Source organism: Bufo gargarizans, chromosome 2, assembly GCF_014858855.1.
Source record: "Bufo gargarizans isolate SCDJY-AF-19 chromosome 2, ASM1485885v1, whole genome shotgun sequence".
NCBI lineage: Eukaryota > Metazoa > Chordata > Amphibia > Anura > Bufonidae > Bufo > Bufo gargarizans.
The window spans coordinates 241421237-241438689 of record NC_058081.1 but is presented as its reverse complement, the minus strand read 5'-3'; the positions used below and the strand labels follow the sequence as shown (position 1 = coordinate 241438689).

At 41.4% G+C, this 17453-nt stretch overlaps 1 protein-coding gene across 2 annotated transcripts in view; it reads right to left on the bottom strand.

The window, feature by feature from the left end:
- Positions 1 to 17453, bottom strand: part of LOC122927858 (gamma-secretase activating protein) — a 139611-nt gene that overhangs the window by 90894 nt on the left and 31264 nt on the right. For both annotated transcript variants that reach the window (XM_044280146.1, XM_044280147.1), the window contains exons 2-5: positions 17361 to 17443; positions 16300 to 16356; positions 12652 to 12721; positions 7925 to 7978 (exon numbers count right to left, since the gene is read on the bottom strand). In XM_044280146.1, coding sequence (XP_044136081.1) covers positions 7925 to 7978; positions 12652 to 12721; positions 16300 to 16356; positions 17361 to 17443 — 264 coding nt within the window. The remainder of the gene's footprint in view (positions 1 to 7924; positions 7979 to 12651; positions 12722 to 16299; positions 16357 to 17360; positions 17444 to 17453) is intronic.

Below are 17453 nucleotides of genomic sequence, written 5' to 3'. Positions count from 1 at the left end.
TTTAACACTATTAACACGTGTATTTTTAAAAAGCACTTTGTCCACCCGCCTCTTGAGGATTGACCACAAGTTCTCAATGAGATTAAGATCTGCGGAGTTTCCAGGCCATGGACCCAAAATGTCAACGTTTTGGTCCCCGAGCCACTTAGTTATCACTTTTGCCTTATGGCACGGTGCTCCATCGTGCTGGAAAATGCATTGTTCTTCACCAAACTGTTGTTGGATTGTTGGAAGAAGTTGCTGTTGGAGGGTGTTTTGGTACCATTCTTTATTCATGGCTGTGTTTTTGGGCAAAATTGTGAGTGAGCCCACTCACTTGGATGAGAAGCAACCCCACACATGAATGGTCTCAGGATGCTTTACTGTTGGCATGACACAGGACTGATGGTAGTGCTCACCTTTTCTTCTCCGGACAAGCCTTTTTCCTGATGCCCCAAACAATCGGAAAGAGGCTTCATCGGGGAATATGACTTTGCCACAGTCCTCAGCAGTCCATTCACCATATTTTCTGCAGAAGATCAATCTGTCCCTGATGGGTTTTTTTTGGAGAGAAGTGGCTTCTTTGTTAACAAGATGATTACTGAAATGACCTCAGCAGGTCATTTAATGACAGCAATGAAATGCAGTGGAAAGGATTTTTATAACCCTGTTATAAGTGGGGGGGGGGGGGGGGGGGATGTACAAAACACCAAAACCGAACTTCAGTTAAGGCCGGTTTGGGTCTAGGTACCCAATTCAGTTGATCACGCGCGTGAAAACGCATTGCACCCTCGCGATTAAATTTTAACGCAACGCAATCGCAGTCAAAACTGACTGAAATTGCGTGCGCACTCACACAGGTTTCCCACAATGCACCCGGGACGCATCCGGAGCAAATCCGGGACAGACGTCTGAATGAGGCCTATAGCTTATACTTCTCTTTCAATGTCTTGTTAACTCAGGTGAGAATGTTGACGAGCACAAGGCTGGAGATCATTATGTCAGGCTCATTGGGTTAAAATGGCAGACTGATGCTTGAAATCATTGTTCTTCCATTGTTAACCATGGTGACCTGCAAAGAAACGCGTGCAGCCATCATTGCGTTGCATAAAAAAAGCTTCACAGGCAAGGATATTGTGGCTACTAAGATTGCACCTCAATCAACAATTTATAGGATCATCAAGAACTTCAAGGAAAGAGGTTCAATTCTTGTGAAGAAGGCTTCAGGGCATCCAAGAAAGTCCAGCAAGCGCCAGGATCATCTCCTAAAGAGGATTCAGCTGCGGGATTTGAGTGCCGCCAGTGCAGAGCTTGCTCAGGAATGGCAGCAGGCAGGTGTGAGTGCATCTGCACGCACAGTGAGGCAAAGACTTTTGGAAGATGGCCTGGTGTCAAGAAGGGCAGCAAAGAAGCCACTTCTCTCCCAAAAAAACAACATCAGGGACAGATTGATCTTCTGCAGAAAATATGGTGAATGGACTGCTGAGGACTGTGGCAAAGTAATATTCTCCGATGAAGCCTCTTTCCAATTGTTTGGGGCATCAGGAAAAAGGCTCATCCGGAGAAGAAAAGGTGAGCGCCACCATCAGTCCTGTGTCATGCCAACAGTAAATCATCCTGAGACCATTCATGTGTGGGGTTGCTTCTCATCCAAGGGAGTGGGCTCACTCACAATTTTGCCCAAAAACACAGCCATGAATCAAGAATGGTACCAAAACACCCCCCAACAGCAACTTCTTCCAACAGTTTGGTGAAGAACCATGCATTTTCCAGCACGGTAGAGCACCGTGCCATAAGGCAAAAGTGATAACTAAGTGGCTCGGGGACCAAAACATTGACATTTTGGGTCCATGGCCTGGAAACTCCCCAGATCTTAATCCCATTGGGAACTTGTGGTCAATCCTCAAGAGGCGGGTGGACAAACAAAAACCCCCTAATTCTTACAAACTCCAAGAAGTGATTATGAAAGAATGGGTTGCCAGTCAGGAATTGGCCCAGAAGTTGATTGAGAGCATGCCCAGTCGAATTCCAGAGGTCCTGGAAAAGAAGGGCCAACACTGCAAATACTGACTCTTTGCATAAATGTCATGTAATTGTCGATAAAAGCCTTTTAAACGTATGAAGTGCGTGTAATTATATTTCACTACATCACAGAAACAACTGAAACAAAGATCTAAAAGCAGTTTAGCAGCAAACTTTGTGAAAACTAATATTTGTCTCATTCTCAAACCTTTTGGCCACAACTGTACATTTCTATAGATTAAAGTTCACTGCTTTCAGAACACGTTCTGTGTACAAAGCTCCAGGCATCAGCTACAAAAGAAGTACTGAAGAACACCAATCTCACTGCAATGTCCTAAGATGCATGCACAACAGACACACTATTACACGTTTTTCACCAAGACTCATTTATCCTCAATGATATTTTTTGACATATTTTTGTCTAATACATAATAGGTTCAACATAAAACCAGAAACATAATGGCAAGCCACTAGATTAAATTAAGAAAATAAAATAAATGGTCTTCTAGTCCAATGTAAAACAAGTACAATATTCAAAACCCTTACTTAACCCTCTCAACCCAAAGGGTTTTTTGTTTTTGCATAACTTACTCTTTCTATTCACATAGCTATATGAGGGCTTGCATTTTTTGCAGGACAAGTTGCTATTTCTAATTCCATTTAAACTGTCTCCGGAATAACGAACGCAGGATTGCGGTCCGGAGGCGGTCGATTTGTTCCTCCTTGACGCGCCGGCGGGTCATCTCGCGAGACGCGAGATTTCCTGTGAACGCGCGCGCACACAGGAACGGGAGGTAAACGAGTGCATCTACAGCCTGCCAGCTGCGATCATTCGCTGGCAGGCTGTAGATGCAATTTTTTTTTTTTTAACCCTTGAAAGGTATATCAGACGCTGTTTTGTTAACAGCGTTTGATATACCTGGTGCTATGGTGGTCCCTTTTGCTTGGATCGACCACCAGAGGACACAGGCAGCTCTGTAAGTAGCACCAAACACCACTACACCCCACACCCCCCTGGTACTTATTAACCCCTTATTAACCCCTAAACACCCCATATAGACTCCATTCAGACGTCCGTATGCGTTTTGCGGATCCGCAAAACACGGACACCGCGGATCTGCAAAACACGGACACCGGCAATGTGCTTTTCGCATTTTGTGGATCCGCACATCGCCAGAACTATATAGAAAATGCCTTTTCTTGTTCGCAATTGCGGACAAGAATAGGACATGTTCTACAGGCTCTAGTCCGATCAGGCCTGATCTCAGTCCGCCCCACCGCAGCGACAGAATATTTTTTTTTTCTGATCACTGCGGCGCTATAAAAAGATCACTTTTGAGGGGCATGGCGAGTTCATAGAAGATTTTTTTTATATTTTTGACACAAGTTAGCGGAAATTGATTTTTTTTTTTTCACTAACTTGTGACAAAAAATAAAATCTCACATGAACTCTCCATACCCCTCACTGAATCCAAATGCGTAATTTTTTTTTGACATTTATATTCCAGACTTCTCACGCTTTATGGCCCCTAAAATGCCAGGGCAGTATAAATACCCCACAAGTGACCCTATTTTGGAAAGAAGACACCCCAAGGTATTCCGTGAGGGGCATGGCGAGTTACTAGAATAATTTTTTATTTTTTTTTGGCACAAGTTAACGGAAAATGATTTTGTAAGAGAAGAGAATTTTTTCCACTAAGGCTACTTTCACACTAGCGTTCGGGCGGATCCGTTCTGAACGGATCCGCTCATAATAATGCAGACGGAGGCTCCGTTCAGAACGGATCCGTCTGCATTATTTTTAGCATAGAACAGCTAAGTGTGAAAATAGCCTAGTACGGATCCGTCCAGACTTTCAATGTAAAGTCAATGGGGGACGGATCCGCTTGAAGATTGAGCCACATTGTGGCATCTTCAAACGGATCCGTCCCCATTGACTTACATTGAAAGTCTGGACGGATCCGCACGCCTCCGCACGGCCAGGCGGACACCCGAACGCTGCAAGCAGCGTTCAGCTGTCCGCCTGTCCGTGCGGAGGCGAGCGGAGCGGAGGCTGAACGCCGCCAGACTGATGCAGTCTGAGCGGATCCGCCTCCATTCAGACTGCATCAGGGCTTGACGGCTGCGTTCGGGTCCGCTCGTGAGCCCCTTCAAACGGAGCTCACGAGCGGACCAGCGAACGCTAGTGTGAAAGCAGCCTAACTTGTGCCAAAAAATACAAAAAATAAATAAAAATTATTCTAGTAACTCGCCATGCCCCTCACGGAATACCTTGGGGTGTCTTTCCAAAATGGGGTCACATGTGGGGTATTCATACTGCCCTGGCATTTTAGGGGCCCTAAAGCGTGAGAAGTAGTTTGGAATCCAAATGCCTAAAAATGCCCTGTGAAATCATAAAGGTACTCATTGGAATTTGGGCTCCTTTGCGCACCTAGGCTGCAAAAAAAAGTGTCACACATGTGGTATCGCCGTACTCAGAAGTAGGGCAATGTGTTTTGGGGTGTATTTTTACATATACCTATGCTGGGTGAGAGAAATATTTCTAGAATAAAACTTTTCCCATTTTTGTTATACAAAGTTGTCATTTGACAGATATTTCTCTCACCCAGCATGGGTATATGTAAAAATACACCCCAAAACACATTGCCCTACTTTTGAGTACGGCGATACCACATGTGTGACACTTTTTTGCAGCCTAGGTGCACAAAAGGTGCCCAAATTCTAAAGAGTATCTTTACGATTTCACAGGGCATTTTTTACGCATTTGGATTCCAAACTACTTCTCACGCTTTAGGTCACCTAAAATGCCAGGGCAGTATAAATACCCCACATGTGACCCCATTTTGGAAAGAAGACACCCCAAGGTATTCCGTGAGGGGTATGGTGAGTTCATGTAAAATTAAATTTTTTGTCACAAGTTAGTGGAATGAGACTTTGTAAGAATTTTTTTTATAAAAAAATAAATAAATCATTTTCCGCTAACTTGTGACAAAAAATAAAAACTTCCATGAACTCACTATGCCCATCAGCGAATACCTTAGGGTGTCTACTTTCCGAAATGGGGTAATTTGTGGGGTGTTTTTACTGTCTAGGCATTGTAGAACCTCAGGAAACATGACAGGTGCTCAGAAAGTCAGAGCTGCTTCAAAATGCAGAAATTCATATTTTTGTACCATAGTTTGTAAACGCTATAACTTTTACCCAAACCAATAAATATACACTTATTGCATTATTCTTTTTTTTAATCAAAAGGCATATAGAGCAATAAATTTAGAGAAAAATGTATATAGAAATTTAGTTTTTGTTTAAAAATAAAACAACAACCGAAAGTGAAATGTTATTTTGCACAAATTTCTGTAAATTTCGATTAATATAAAAAAAAGTATAAATGTCAGCAGCAATGAAATACCATCAAATGAAAGCTCTATTAGTGAGAAGAAAAGGAGGCAAAATTCATTTGGGTGGTAAGTTGTATGACCGAGCAATAAACCGTGAAAGTAGTGTAGTGCAGAAGTGTAAAAAGTGGTCTGGTCATTAAGGGGGTTTAAGCTAGGGGAGATGAGATGGTTAAAGGGAACCTGTCACCTGGATTTTGGGTATAGAGCTGAGGACATGGGTTGCTAGATGGCCGCTAGCACATCCGCAATACACAGTCCCCATAGCTCTGTGTGCTTTTATTGTGTATAAAAACCGATTTGGTACATATGCAAATTAACCTGAGATGAGTCAGAGCTTGAAAATATGACCCTTCTCTGGTCACACAAGCAAGATATGACTCTTATGTTGATTTGCATATGTATCAAACCGGGTTTTTACACAATAAAAGCACAGAGAGCTATGGGGACTGGGTATTGCGGATGTGCTAGCTGCCATCTAGCAATCCATGTCCTCAGCTCTATACCCAAAATCCCGGTGACAGGTTCCCTTTAATATTGCATATGATGTAGTGGGGACCTGGAAAAAAAAATCCAAAAAGGGGTTGAAATTGGGGAAACAAAAAAAAATAAAAATAAAAAATCAATTCCACAAGATTTTTATTCGTTGTGGTTATGTGCACCTATCATAGATACCATTTTGGTGTGTGTACGACTTCTGGATCGCTTTTCATAACTTGTGTGAGAAGTGAAGTAACCAAAAATAAAAAAAAGGCTAAATCAGCCAATTCGACTTTTTTCCCATTTCGCTGTATGGAATAAATATTTTTCATATTATTTTAATAGTATGGGCGTTTTCACATGCAAGAATGCTCATGATGTGCATTTTTTTTATTTATTTTTTTATTGTTCATGTTCGGAACTATAACAAGCAATCATCAGATTGCTTCTCTCATACACCCCATATTTGACCACAGCATCTGAAGAAATTACTGCCATTCACAGACATTAGTCGTTGGTGCCTGCTGTTAGGCACCAGACAGCTATGGCGCCTGTCGTGCTTGCAAGTGGGAAACATCTGTAAAGTCCCGGCCAGCACTGTACATGGACGGAGATGGTCGGGATGGAGGTAAAAGCTAAAAAAGTCAGACGTTAAATGGCCATGTGGAACTCCACTATTTGGTCATTTGCCTCTTGGGAACATATCACTGTTGACGCATGTGACCCTGTCAATCTACAAGTTTACTGATGGGGACCAGAAGAACAGGGAAGGGAACCGGAAAAGAGCTGTGGGAAGCAGTTGAGTATACTTGTACTGCAGTTTTTTATATATATATATGCCTTAGTGGTCAGCTTAATGACCATCTTTTTCATTGCAGGGCTTCTGAGGGCTTGATTTTTGACCAAGTAATATTTTTTATGGCATAATTTTGAGGTATAAACTTATTTTTTATTTTTACTTCTTTTGGAGAGAGAAAACTTTTTTTTTGAACTGTTAAATGATAGGAATAGCTCACTTCTATGTGATACGGATCAGGTGCTCTAGTCCAAAGAAGCTGTATCACCCATACAGATGAAAAATTGAGAATAAAGAGAAAGTTGTTGGAGCAATATAAAATGCTGGTTTGCGTTATCCTAAACCCTGTATAGGGTCTTACCTTCTCCTTGGTCGAGGCAATGTATTTAGAATTGCAGCCTTCCAGACCTGGATGTTGAAGGAAATGTTCTTTTGGAACAAGCGCTGCTGCGTTGGTTATCTCTAGCTTGTTCGTACGGACGCCAGCATGTCACGTGGTCTCGTCCCAAGCTGTAGCATGTAATTCGCCGATGGAAGTATCGCGGGACTTGGTGCCGAGATTTCGGATGGAGGAAACTGACGGAATTCGGAGCGCTCCAATCTTTCGGGAATGATGACCGAAAAGATATATTTCAAATTTTCTGCAGATATTTGTATAGAGGCCTCTTTATTATCCAAAGGGAGCAGTACGCTGGTTCACGCCAGAAGGTAAGACCCTATACAGGGTTCAGGATAACGCAAACCAGCATTTTATATTGCTCCAACAACTGAATTTGGACATTGACCCATTATTTGCAGTCAGATAGGAATTCTTTTTTTCCCACAGAGGTCTGTGAATTGGGAAACAGACTATATCATCTTTTCCAAGAAACATTGTACCATTTGTCTGCTTTGTTCCATACCATCGACCCCTAGCTATATTCCATTATTCATTAATTTGTATATCCCCAGGTGACAATCGCATTTTATTGAATTTTACTGTGTACTATTATATTGTTTATTGTTCTAAATATTAAATGTATGTGATCAGTTTATATTGTATTAAGTACAGAGTGCCAGTCCATAACTTTCTCTTTAAAACTTTTTTTTTTTACCACTGTTTTTTGGGGTTTTGCTTTTATTGCATTCACTGTGTGGCAGCATAAATAACTTATAACAATAATGGCAGTATCAAATTTAAAAACTTTTTTTTATAACTGCTCATATATATTTTACAAATGGATTGTATTAAATTTTCAAATAACAAACATACCTGGTGACAGAACTCTACTTTGAGTTTCACATGTAGGATGGCAATAACTTAAGGCTAATAAACAGAAAATGAAAAATGAAAAAGTTTGTAAAACAGACTATCAACATACGCTAATTCATATAAACAGGAACATGCCAACTAGAAGTCTGGATATTCACTTTAATTTAATAAAATAAGTAGCAACACTGTCTAATGAAAAGGCAAAATATTCTCATTAACGGCTATGTACAACTTCAGGGCAATTTATTATTATTTTTATGACAACACTTTACCCATTTTGAGCTAAAAAGACATTTATTCAAAAATATTCAGCCAGTCAAAGGGTTAACTGTTTTTCTAGCTTTGTGAATATAATAATAATAATATCCTGTTGCATCAGTTGTCATCCATTTGAACCATTTCCATCTGAGATGCATTTTTTTTTAGACTGTGAAATGCAATACTTCACTCCCCTCCATCTAGAAAAACGGATCTCGGATGACAACTGATGCAACAGTAAAACACCCTGACAGTAAAACACCCTGACAGTGGAACGTCCTTTCGATCACATGATTCTTCCCACATTCTCTACAGCTGTTACAGACGTCAAGTATGCAGCAGGTTTCCATTTTAGGGCTCTTTCACACCTGCGTTATTGTCTTCCAGCATAGAGTTCAGTCGTCGGGGCTCTATGCCGGAAGAATCATGATCAGGATTATCCTAATGCATTCTGAATGGAGTGAAATCCGTTCAGGATGCATCAGGGTGTCTTCAGTTCCGGAACGGAACGTTTTTCGGCCGGAGAAAATACCGCAGCATGCTGCGCTTTTTGCTCCGGCCCAAAAAACTGAAGACTTGCCGCAAGGCCGGATCCAGAATGAATGCCCATTGAAAAGCATTGATCCAGATCCGGCCTTAAGCTAAACGTCATTTCGGCGCATTGCCAGATCCGACGTTTAGCTTTTTTTAGAGAGGTTACCATGGCTGCCGGGATGCTAAAGTCCTGGCAGCCATGGTAAAGTGTAGCCGGGAGCAGCATACTTACCATCCGTGCGGCTCCCGGGGCGCTCCAGAGTGACGTCAGGGTGCCTCAGGCGCATGCATGACTTGATCGCATGGCACGTCATCCATGCGCATGGGGCGCTCTAACGTCACTCTGGAGCGCCCCGGGAGCCGCACGGATGGTAAGTATACCGCTACCCCGCTCCTACTATGGCAACCAGGACTTTAATAGCGTCCTGGGTGCCATAGTAACACTGAAAGCATTTTGAAGACGGATCCTTCTTCAAATGCTTTCAGTACACTTGCGTTATTCCGGATCCGGCGTGTAATTCCGGCAAGTGGAGTACACGCCGGATCCGGACAACGCAAGTGTGAAAGAGGCCTTACTCAGCTGATTCTCTCTATTTGCAGGTGACTTGCATAATTTATCTATCACTGTTCATTATTGCACATTAAATGTGGATCTTAGGCCACATAGGCCCTGAGGAAGCCAGACGGTACCAGCGATACGCGTGGGGCATCATTTTTTTTTTTACCTAGGCCCACCTGGATAGTCCTGAGCGTTTATTTCACATATTATTAAAGTATTAGGTGTTTTGATGCCACATTATCATTTACCTTCATTTCAGTCTGCACTTTTTCCTTATCTTACCCTTTGTTACTCCGGACTAAATACATTGTGCCCATTATGTGGTTTTTGGTGGGAGTTGTGTAGGCATCTGGTCTTATCTTGTACCAGCACATGATATATTGTATACAATTTGTCTGCGAGTCTTTTGTGGTCCAATACAATTTATGCATTGGTTTTATATTTAGTGGATGTGTAAAATAAAAAAAAAATATATATATATATATATATATATATATATATATATATATATATATATATATATATATATATATATATATATATATCACACACACACACACACACACCTTCTCATATTAATTACACACACACACACCTTCTCATTCAAAGAGTTTTCTTTATTTTCATGACTATGAAAATTGTAGATTCACACTAAAGGCATCAAAACTATGAATTAACACATGTGGAATTATATACATAACACAAAAGTGTGAAACAACTGAAAATGTGTCATATTCTATGTTCTTCAAAGTAGCCACCTTTTGCTTTGATTACTGCTTTGCACACTCTTGGCATCCTCTTGATGAGCTCTAAGAGGTAGTCACCTGAAATGGTCTTCCAACAGTCTTGAAGGAGCTCCCAGAGATGCTTAGCACTTGTTGGCCCCTTTATCTTCACTCTGCGGTCCAGCTCACCCCAAACCATCTCGATTGGGTTCAGATCCGGTGACTGTGGAGGCCAGGTCATCTGGCGCAGCACCCCATCACCCTCCTTCATGGTCAAATAGCCCTTACACAGCCTGGAGGTGTGTTTGGGGTCATTGTCCTGTTTAAAAATAAATGATGGTCCAACTAAACGCAAACCGGATGGAATAGCATGCCGCTGCAAGATGCTGTGGTAGCCATGCTGGTTCAGTATGCCTTCAATTTTGAATAAATCCCCAACAGTGTCCCCAGCAAAGCACCCCCACACCATCACACCACCTCCTCCATGCTTCACGGTGGGAACCAGGCACTGAGTCCATCCGTTCACCTTTTCTGTGTCGCACAAAGACACGGTGGTTGGAACCCAAGATCTCAAATTTGGACTCATGAGACCAAAGTAGGGCTGCAACGATTAATCGATAATAATCGATAACTGGATTCGTTGTCGACGAATCCAGTTATCGAATAATCGCCGATTCGTTGCTATGCGGGCGGTTTACTTTAAGTCACTGTATCTTTAGTTTACCTTACATTCGTGACGCTCCAGTAGCAACTAACAGGCAGAGCGGAGGGCGGCGTAACGTCACGATTGTAAGGCAAAATAAAGATACAGTGAGTGATTAGTCTGCTGTAAGCAGCAGGGCCGGGGCTGCTATGGGAGGGGGAAATCTGTCTATGGCACTGTTCAGGGGAAAGGGATCTGTGCACCGTTATGCCCATAACAGCGCCACCCACAGATTCCCTCTCCAAAACAGCGCCACCCACAGATCTTCCCATAATAGTGTCGTCCACAGATCCCCCCCCATAACAGTGCCATCCACAATTTGTTTTAATATAGCCTTTGAACATAATTTTTCAAGTAAAATCATATAAACCGCTTTGTTTTGTAATTTTGTCGTTTTTCACGATTAATCGTAGAAATTAATCGGCAACTAATCGATTATTCAAATAATCGTTAGCTGCAGCCCTAGACCAAAGCACAGATTTCCACTGGTCTAATGTCCATTCCTTGTGTTCTTTAGCCCAAACAAGTCTCTTCTGCTTGTTGCCTGTCCTTAGCAGTGGTTTCCTAGCAGATATTATACCATGAAGACCTGATTCACACAGTCTCCTCTTAATAGTTGTTCTAGAGATGTGTCTGCTGCTAGAACTCTGTGTGACATTGACCTGGTCTCTAATCTGAGCTGCTGTTAACCTACGATTTCTGAGGCTGGTGACTCGGATGAACTTATCCTCCACAGCAGAGTTGACTCTTGGTCTTCCTTTCCTTGGGCGGTCCGCATGTGAGCCAGTTTCTTTGTAGCGCTTGATGGTTTTTGTGACTGCACTTGGGGACACTTTCAAAGTTTTTCCAATTTTTCGGACTGACTGACCTTCATTTTTTAGAGTGATGATGGCCACTCGTTTTTCTTTACTTAGCTGCTTTTTTCTTGCCATAATACAAATTCTAACAGTCTATTCAGTAGGACTATCAGCTGTGTATCCACCTGACTTCTCCACAACGCAACTGATGGTCCCAACCCCATTTATAAGGCAAGAAATCCCACTTATTAAACCTGACAGGGCACACCTGTGAAGTGAAAACCATTTCAGGTGACTACCTCTTGAAGCTCATCAAGAGAATGCCAAGAGTGTGCAAAGCAGTAATCAAAGCAAAAAGGTGGCTACTTTGAAGAACCTAGAATATTACATATTTTCAGTTGTTTCACACTTGTGTTATGTATACAATTCCACATGTGTTAATTCATAGTCTTGATGCCTTCAGTGTGAATCTACAATTTTCATAGTCATGAAAATAAAGAAAACTCTTTGAATGAGAAGGTGTGTCAAAACTTTTGGTCTGTACACTAATATATATATATATATATATATATATATATATATATATATATATATATATATATATATATATATTTATACACACACACACACACTGAACTGCCAGTGCACGCCATCTTTATTATAGTGTGCTCCCTTACTCATTGCTAATACAATGAATTCAGCCTTACTTTCACTTTGTGGTGGCCATCTAATAAACTCGATCTCTAATTTACTGAAAGGTCATAAACACTTATTTAAGCCACATTCTTATTAATAAGATAAGAATTGAGCTATAATAAGCGCTTACAAGGTCAGAGATCTTATGCAAGTCTGTCTGATTGAACAGAGTGAAAATTCAGAGCCTGCTACTAGACTCAAGGCTGCACAGAGACAGCGGTTCAACATTTTTTATAAAGACCAATTGGGGAAAAAAAAAAAAAAAAAAAAAAAAAAAAAAACAAACATTTTTAGCTCAAAATGAGTACAATGCAATAATAACAAATTACCCCAAAAGGGATGCATAGCCTTTAAAACACAGTCTTGCATCATGGGGATACAATGTTGGCATCTCATGCCTCGTAGGCAAAACCACAACACTGAAGGAAAACTACAATGCTGCAGAAACAACTTACCAAGTAAAGTTCTCTCACTGTTCACTGAAGCACTTATAATATTTACTTCACTATCAAAAGAATACAACAGCTGTGAAGAGAAAAAGGGCTCTTGACAATGCTATGAAATACCAAACAGCGCAGTACATCAGTCTTATATCCTTCATTTAAAACCACCACTGGAAAATTAAAAAAAAATTCAGATGGGATTTTGATGACAAAAGTAACTGCCTCTTGATTCTTAACAAATACAATTTCCAAAAATTTATTTTCATTATGAGACTGGTTTACTAATGCTGTAACAGTGACTGATGCCGATTGATAAAGCTATTATCACCAGTGACCTATACATACAAGGTTAGGATATTATTTCATCCATTAGCTGTAAGCCAATTATCCTACGTTATGCACAACGTTATAGAGCAGGAATAGCAAAGATAAAAATGCAAAAATGTCAGGTTTTACTGAACCTTTTCCCACTAAACTATATATCACTCTGCTCAGTTCCTCCTGCTCTATAACTTGAACCCTGGAGACTGCATTGCATTTTGTGGTGACAGGTTCTTTTACATTTGCTCCTTGTATAACCTTGTGTATCTGGTCAGATTTTTTTTTTTTATAAAAAAGTGTCAATATGATTTATTGGCCTTGGTTATAGTTAGATCATTAGGTTGGCTTAAGGCTACTTTCACACTAGCGTTTTTGTTTTCCGGTATTGAGTTTCGTCACAGGGGCTCAATACCAGAAAAAAACAGATCAGTTTTATCCTAATGCATTCTGAATAGAGAGCATTCCGTCCAGGATGCATCAGTTCAGTCCCTCTTACGTTTTTTGGCCGGAGAAAATACCGCAGCATGCTGCAGTTTTCTCTCCGGCCCAAAATCCTGAACACTTTCCCTTGAAATGCATTAATTCCGGATGCGGCCTCAAGTGTTCCGGCAAAACGGATTCGGTTTTGCGGTCTGCGCAGACCTTTAAAAATGAGAAAAAATAAATACCAGATCCGTTTTTCCGGATGACAACCAGAAAGGCGGATCCGGTATTGCAATGCATTTGTGAGACGGATCGCATCTGGATCCGTCTCACAAATGCATCAGTTTCCATCCGTATCGCCAGACAGTTCCAGCGACTGAACTGCCTGCGGGAATCCTCTACCACAAGTGTGAAAGTACCCTTAGCTATATTCATTTATAGGGTTGGCACATTTTTGGAAAACAGTGTTGCAGTGCAGGCCACACCTGTAAAAAAATTTAAGCTGCACTATGATTGGTTGCTATGGGCAACAAAGTCTTTGTTTTGTTTCATATGACACTTTCATAAATCCAAACCATGGGGGAGATTTATCAAATTGGTGTAAGGGAAACAGGCTTAGTTGCCCACAGAAACCAGAGTCCACCTTAAATTTTACAGAGCTCCTTTGGGTAATTAAGCCAGTTTACCCCTTACTCCAGTTTTGATAAATCTCCCATCGTGTTTAACCTAAAAAGGAGTATACTCAAGATGCTAAATATCACTCAACAGGAAACTACACTCCAACACTGAAATTGCAATACCAAGAACAAATAGTTGTGGAATTATGGAACTCGCTGGATCAATAGACTTGCTAATGATATGCAAATAATAAAAACATAGAAACAAAATATTAAAAAGATCTTGATTTATTCTTTATCAAGTATGAGTGCACTACTCAGAAATTCACATACTTACACTCCTTGACATGCTATCCATGTGGTTATTAAAAGCTATGTACACCTTTGGAGGATTTTTTTTTTTTTATGATTGCATGCTACTCATTTTCGGCTAAAAATTATTTTTTCAATTTGCCTTTATTTAAAATATTCAGCTATACTGTCACAAAGGGTTAAACGTTTTTCTAGCTGTGTGACTTGTACTTTCACTTTGTGGCTAGTCTAATTAACCTTATCTCTAAATTATGGAGAGGTCAGAAACACTTATTTAAGCCACATTCTTATCAGCAAGATATGCACTTGGACACAAACATGTATCAAGATCCACTGCTGGCAGCTCCCTTTGCAAATGCCAACCAATGATGTCCTAGATGTGCTCTATGGGAGACAAGTCCAAAGACTGTGCAGGGCATGGTGGCATGTTTAGGCCACATAGGCTGCTCACAGTAGCCCAAGCAACATGCAGCTTAGCATTGTCTTGTTGAAAAACAGCAACTGGAACACTTAGGAGAAAAGGCTGTGCCACTGGTTCCACAACCAAATCAATATAACGCAGAACTGTTAGTGTACCTGAAATGAAAACAAGAGGGGTCCAGCTACCATACATTATGCCACCCCACACCATAATCCCAGGACTAGGACTGGTGTGAATCTCCTTTGTAAAGACCTATTCGCTGCATTACCCACGTGGTCTCTAGGCCAGAACTATCTGACTATAATTGCATCCGAAACAAATGCAGTTTGTTCCGTCGTCGGGGCTCTATGCCGGAAGAATCCAGATCAGTTTTATCCTAAATGGAGAGAAATCCGTTCAGGATGCATTCAGTTCCGGACCGGAACGTTTTTGGCCGGAGAAAATACCGCAGCATGCCGCCAAGACTCCTGAACACTTGCCGCAAGGCCGGATCCGGAATTAATGCCCATTGAAAGGCAATGATCCGGCCTTAAGCTAAACATCGTTTCAGTGCATTGCCGGATCCGACGTTTAGCTTTTTCTGAATGGTTACCATGGCTGCCGGGACGCTAAAGTCCTGGCAGCCATGGTAAAGTGTAGTGGGGAGCTGGGGAGCAGTATACTTACCGTCCATGCGGCTCCCGGGGCGCTCCAGTGACGTCAGGGCGCCCCAGGCGCATGGATGACGTGATCGCACGTCATCCATGCGCATGGGGCGCTCTGACGTCATTCTGGAGCGCCCCGGGAGCCGCACGGACTAAGTATACCGCTCCCCACTACTACTATGGCAACCAGGACTTTAATAGCGTCCTGGCTGCCATAGTAACACTGAAAGCATTTTGAAGACTGATTAGTCTTCTCATGGTTTCTGTAGACACTGCCTCCCAAGTCTTACGATGTGAAGTCCAACGTCACTTGCATTACAGAATGGATAATTACAAACCACTCTTCTAATCCATCCATGAAGAGGTTCTCCTCTGTGCACCTCTTGCCGTCATTCCAGTTTGTTGTTCTCCCAACAATCGGAATAGGCAACGTTGAATAGTGCCGATATGTCAGCATAGGCACATAGCAATCCGCTGGATAAAGCAAGGTGTCTCAGTTCAAATATTCTGTCCCCATCAGTTGTGACAAGTGGCGATAACTGGCACGTGGGTGAACAGAGGGCATCACACAGTCATCCTGCAAAACTTTATCCATTTTTTGACGTTTCATGTGGCTAAAAAAAACACATTACTTCCTATCTGGCTTTTATGCCCCTCCCACACACCACAGATTGGAGCTAGGTGCTTGAAAGGGTGTTCACCTGCAGATATTAGTAACACCTGCTACTTCCTTGATTTGCATAACCTTACAGCTAGTCCTTCTTGGTATTGCAATATCACTGTTGAGGAGTGTATTTACTTTACACTAGAATAGATTTTGGTGTCCCAACATGGTTGAATGTAGCAGGTATTACCAAAATACAAGACCAACAAGCAGATTTGGAAGACCATGCAACACACAGCTTTGGGTTTAAAGTCTTACCTCATTTTGTTTGGCAAGAGCATCATATAGGCCGACATTTGCGAAACCCTCTACTCCCTGCAAAAAAAGTGAACATTTTACTTCCCTTTATATAGCACATTCCCTTCAAATAATTAAATACAGTTAACCTGGCACATTTATCTTCATTTACACCAGTTTTCTGGCATAAATGAAGACAGAAATCTATGGCAGTCCCGAGCTGCCAGATTTCTGTTTAGGCGCACAGCAGGGCAGGGGATATCATAGACAGAAATAAGACGCTGGTCTATGATACATTTTCGCCAATGTGTGATATCTAGTGCAGAACCTAAGGAGCTGGTCTATTACAGGGATTAAAAAAAACACCGAAGGCACCAGCCCCTTAGGCCCTAAGCAAATTTTGACCAAAATCAATCAATCATTCTTTAGGGGTGGCTGCACACAGTTTGTTTTTTTTTCCCCATAAAAGGCATCTTATTCTCAGCATTTTTTCTGAAGAACAAAAAGCAGTGCAGCTAGATATTACATGATAACATTTGGGGTCATTTATCAAACTGGTGTAAAATATAAATGGCTTAGTTGCCCATAGCAACCAATCAGATTCCACCTTTTATTTTCCAAAGGAGCTGTCAAAAATAAAAAGGTGGAATCTGATTGGTTGCTATGGGCAACTAAGCCAGTTCTACTTTACACCAGTTTAATCAATTAACCCAATAGTTTATAAGGCCCAAAAAAAAAAAAACCCACACACACACACACACGGTAGAAGCCAAATTTTCCTCATTTTATGGGAAAAATTACTTCCCAACTCCAATCAAGTAACATCACCACGGCAACTGAGGGGTTAAATGTCCGTGGTTGGCATTACTGCCAATCACAGACATTAGCTGCGAGTGTCTGCTGTATAAAACATCAGGCACCCGGCGGCTATGGTGCTCCCTCCATAGTTGGCGCCATCTTTAAAGACCCGACATCGGGAAGGGGTAATGACATTTTGGTGTACAAGATATATCGTTGTGTATGCATAAAGATAAAAAAAAAAATTCAATAAAAAATTATAATACAAAACGACTGAAAAATACCTTCCAAGTATACAAGACGTTCCCATCTCTCTCTACATTAATTATCCTTAACGTTCTTGAGGTCTTCTCTAAGGTATCAGAAACTGAAAATGG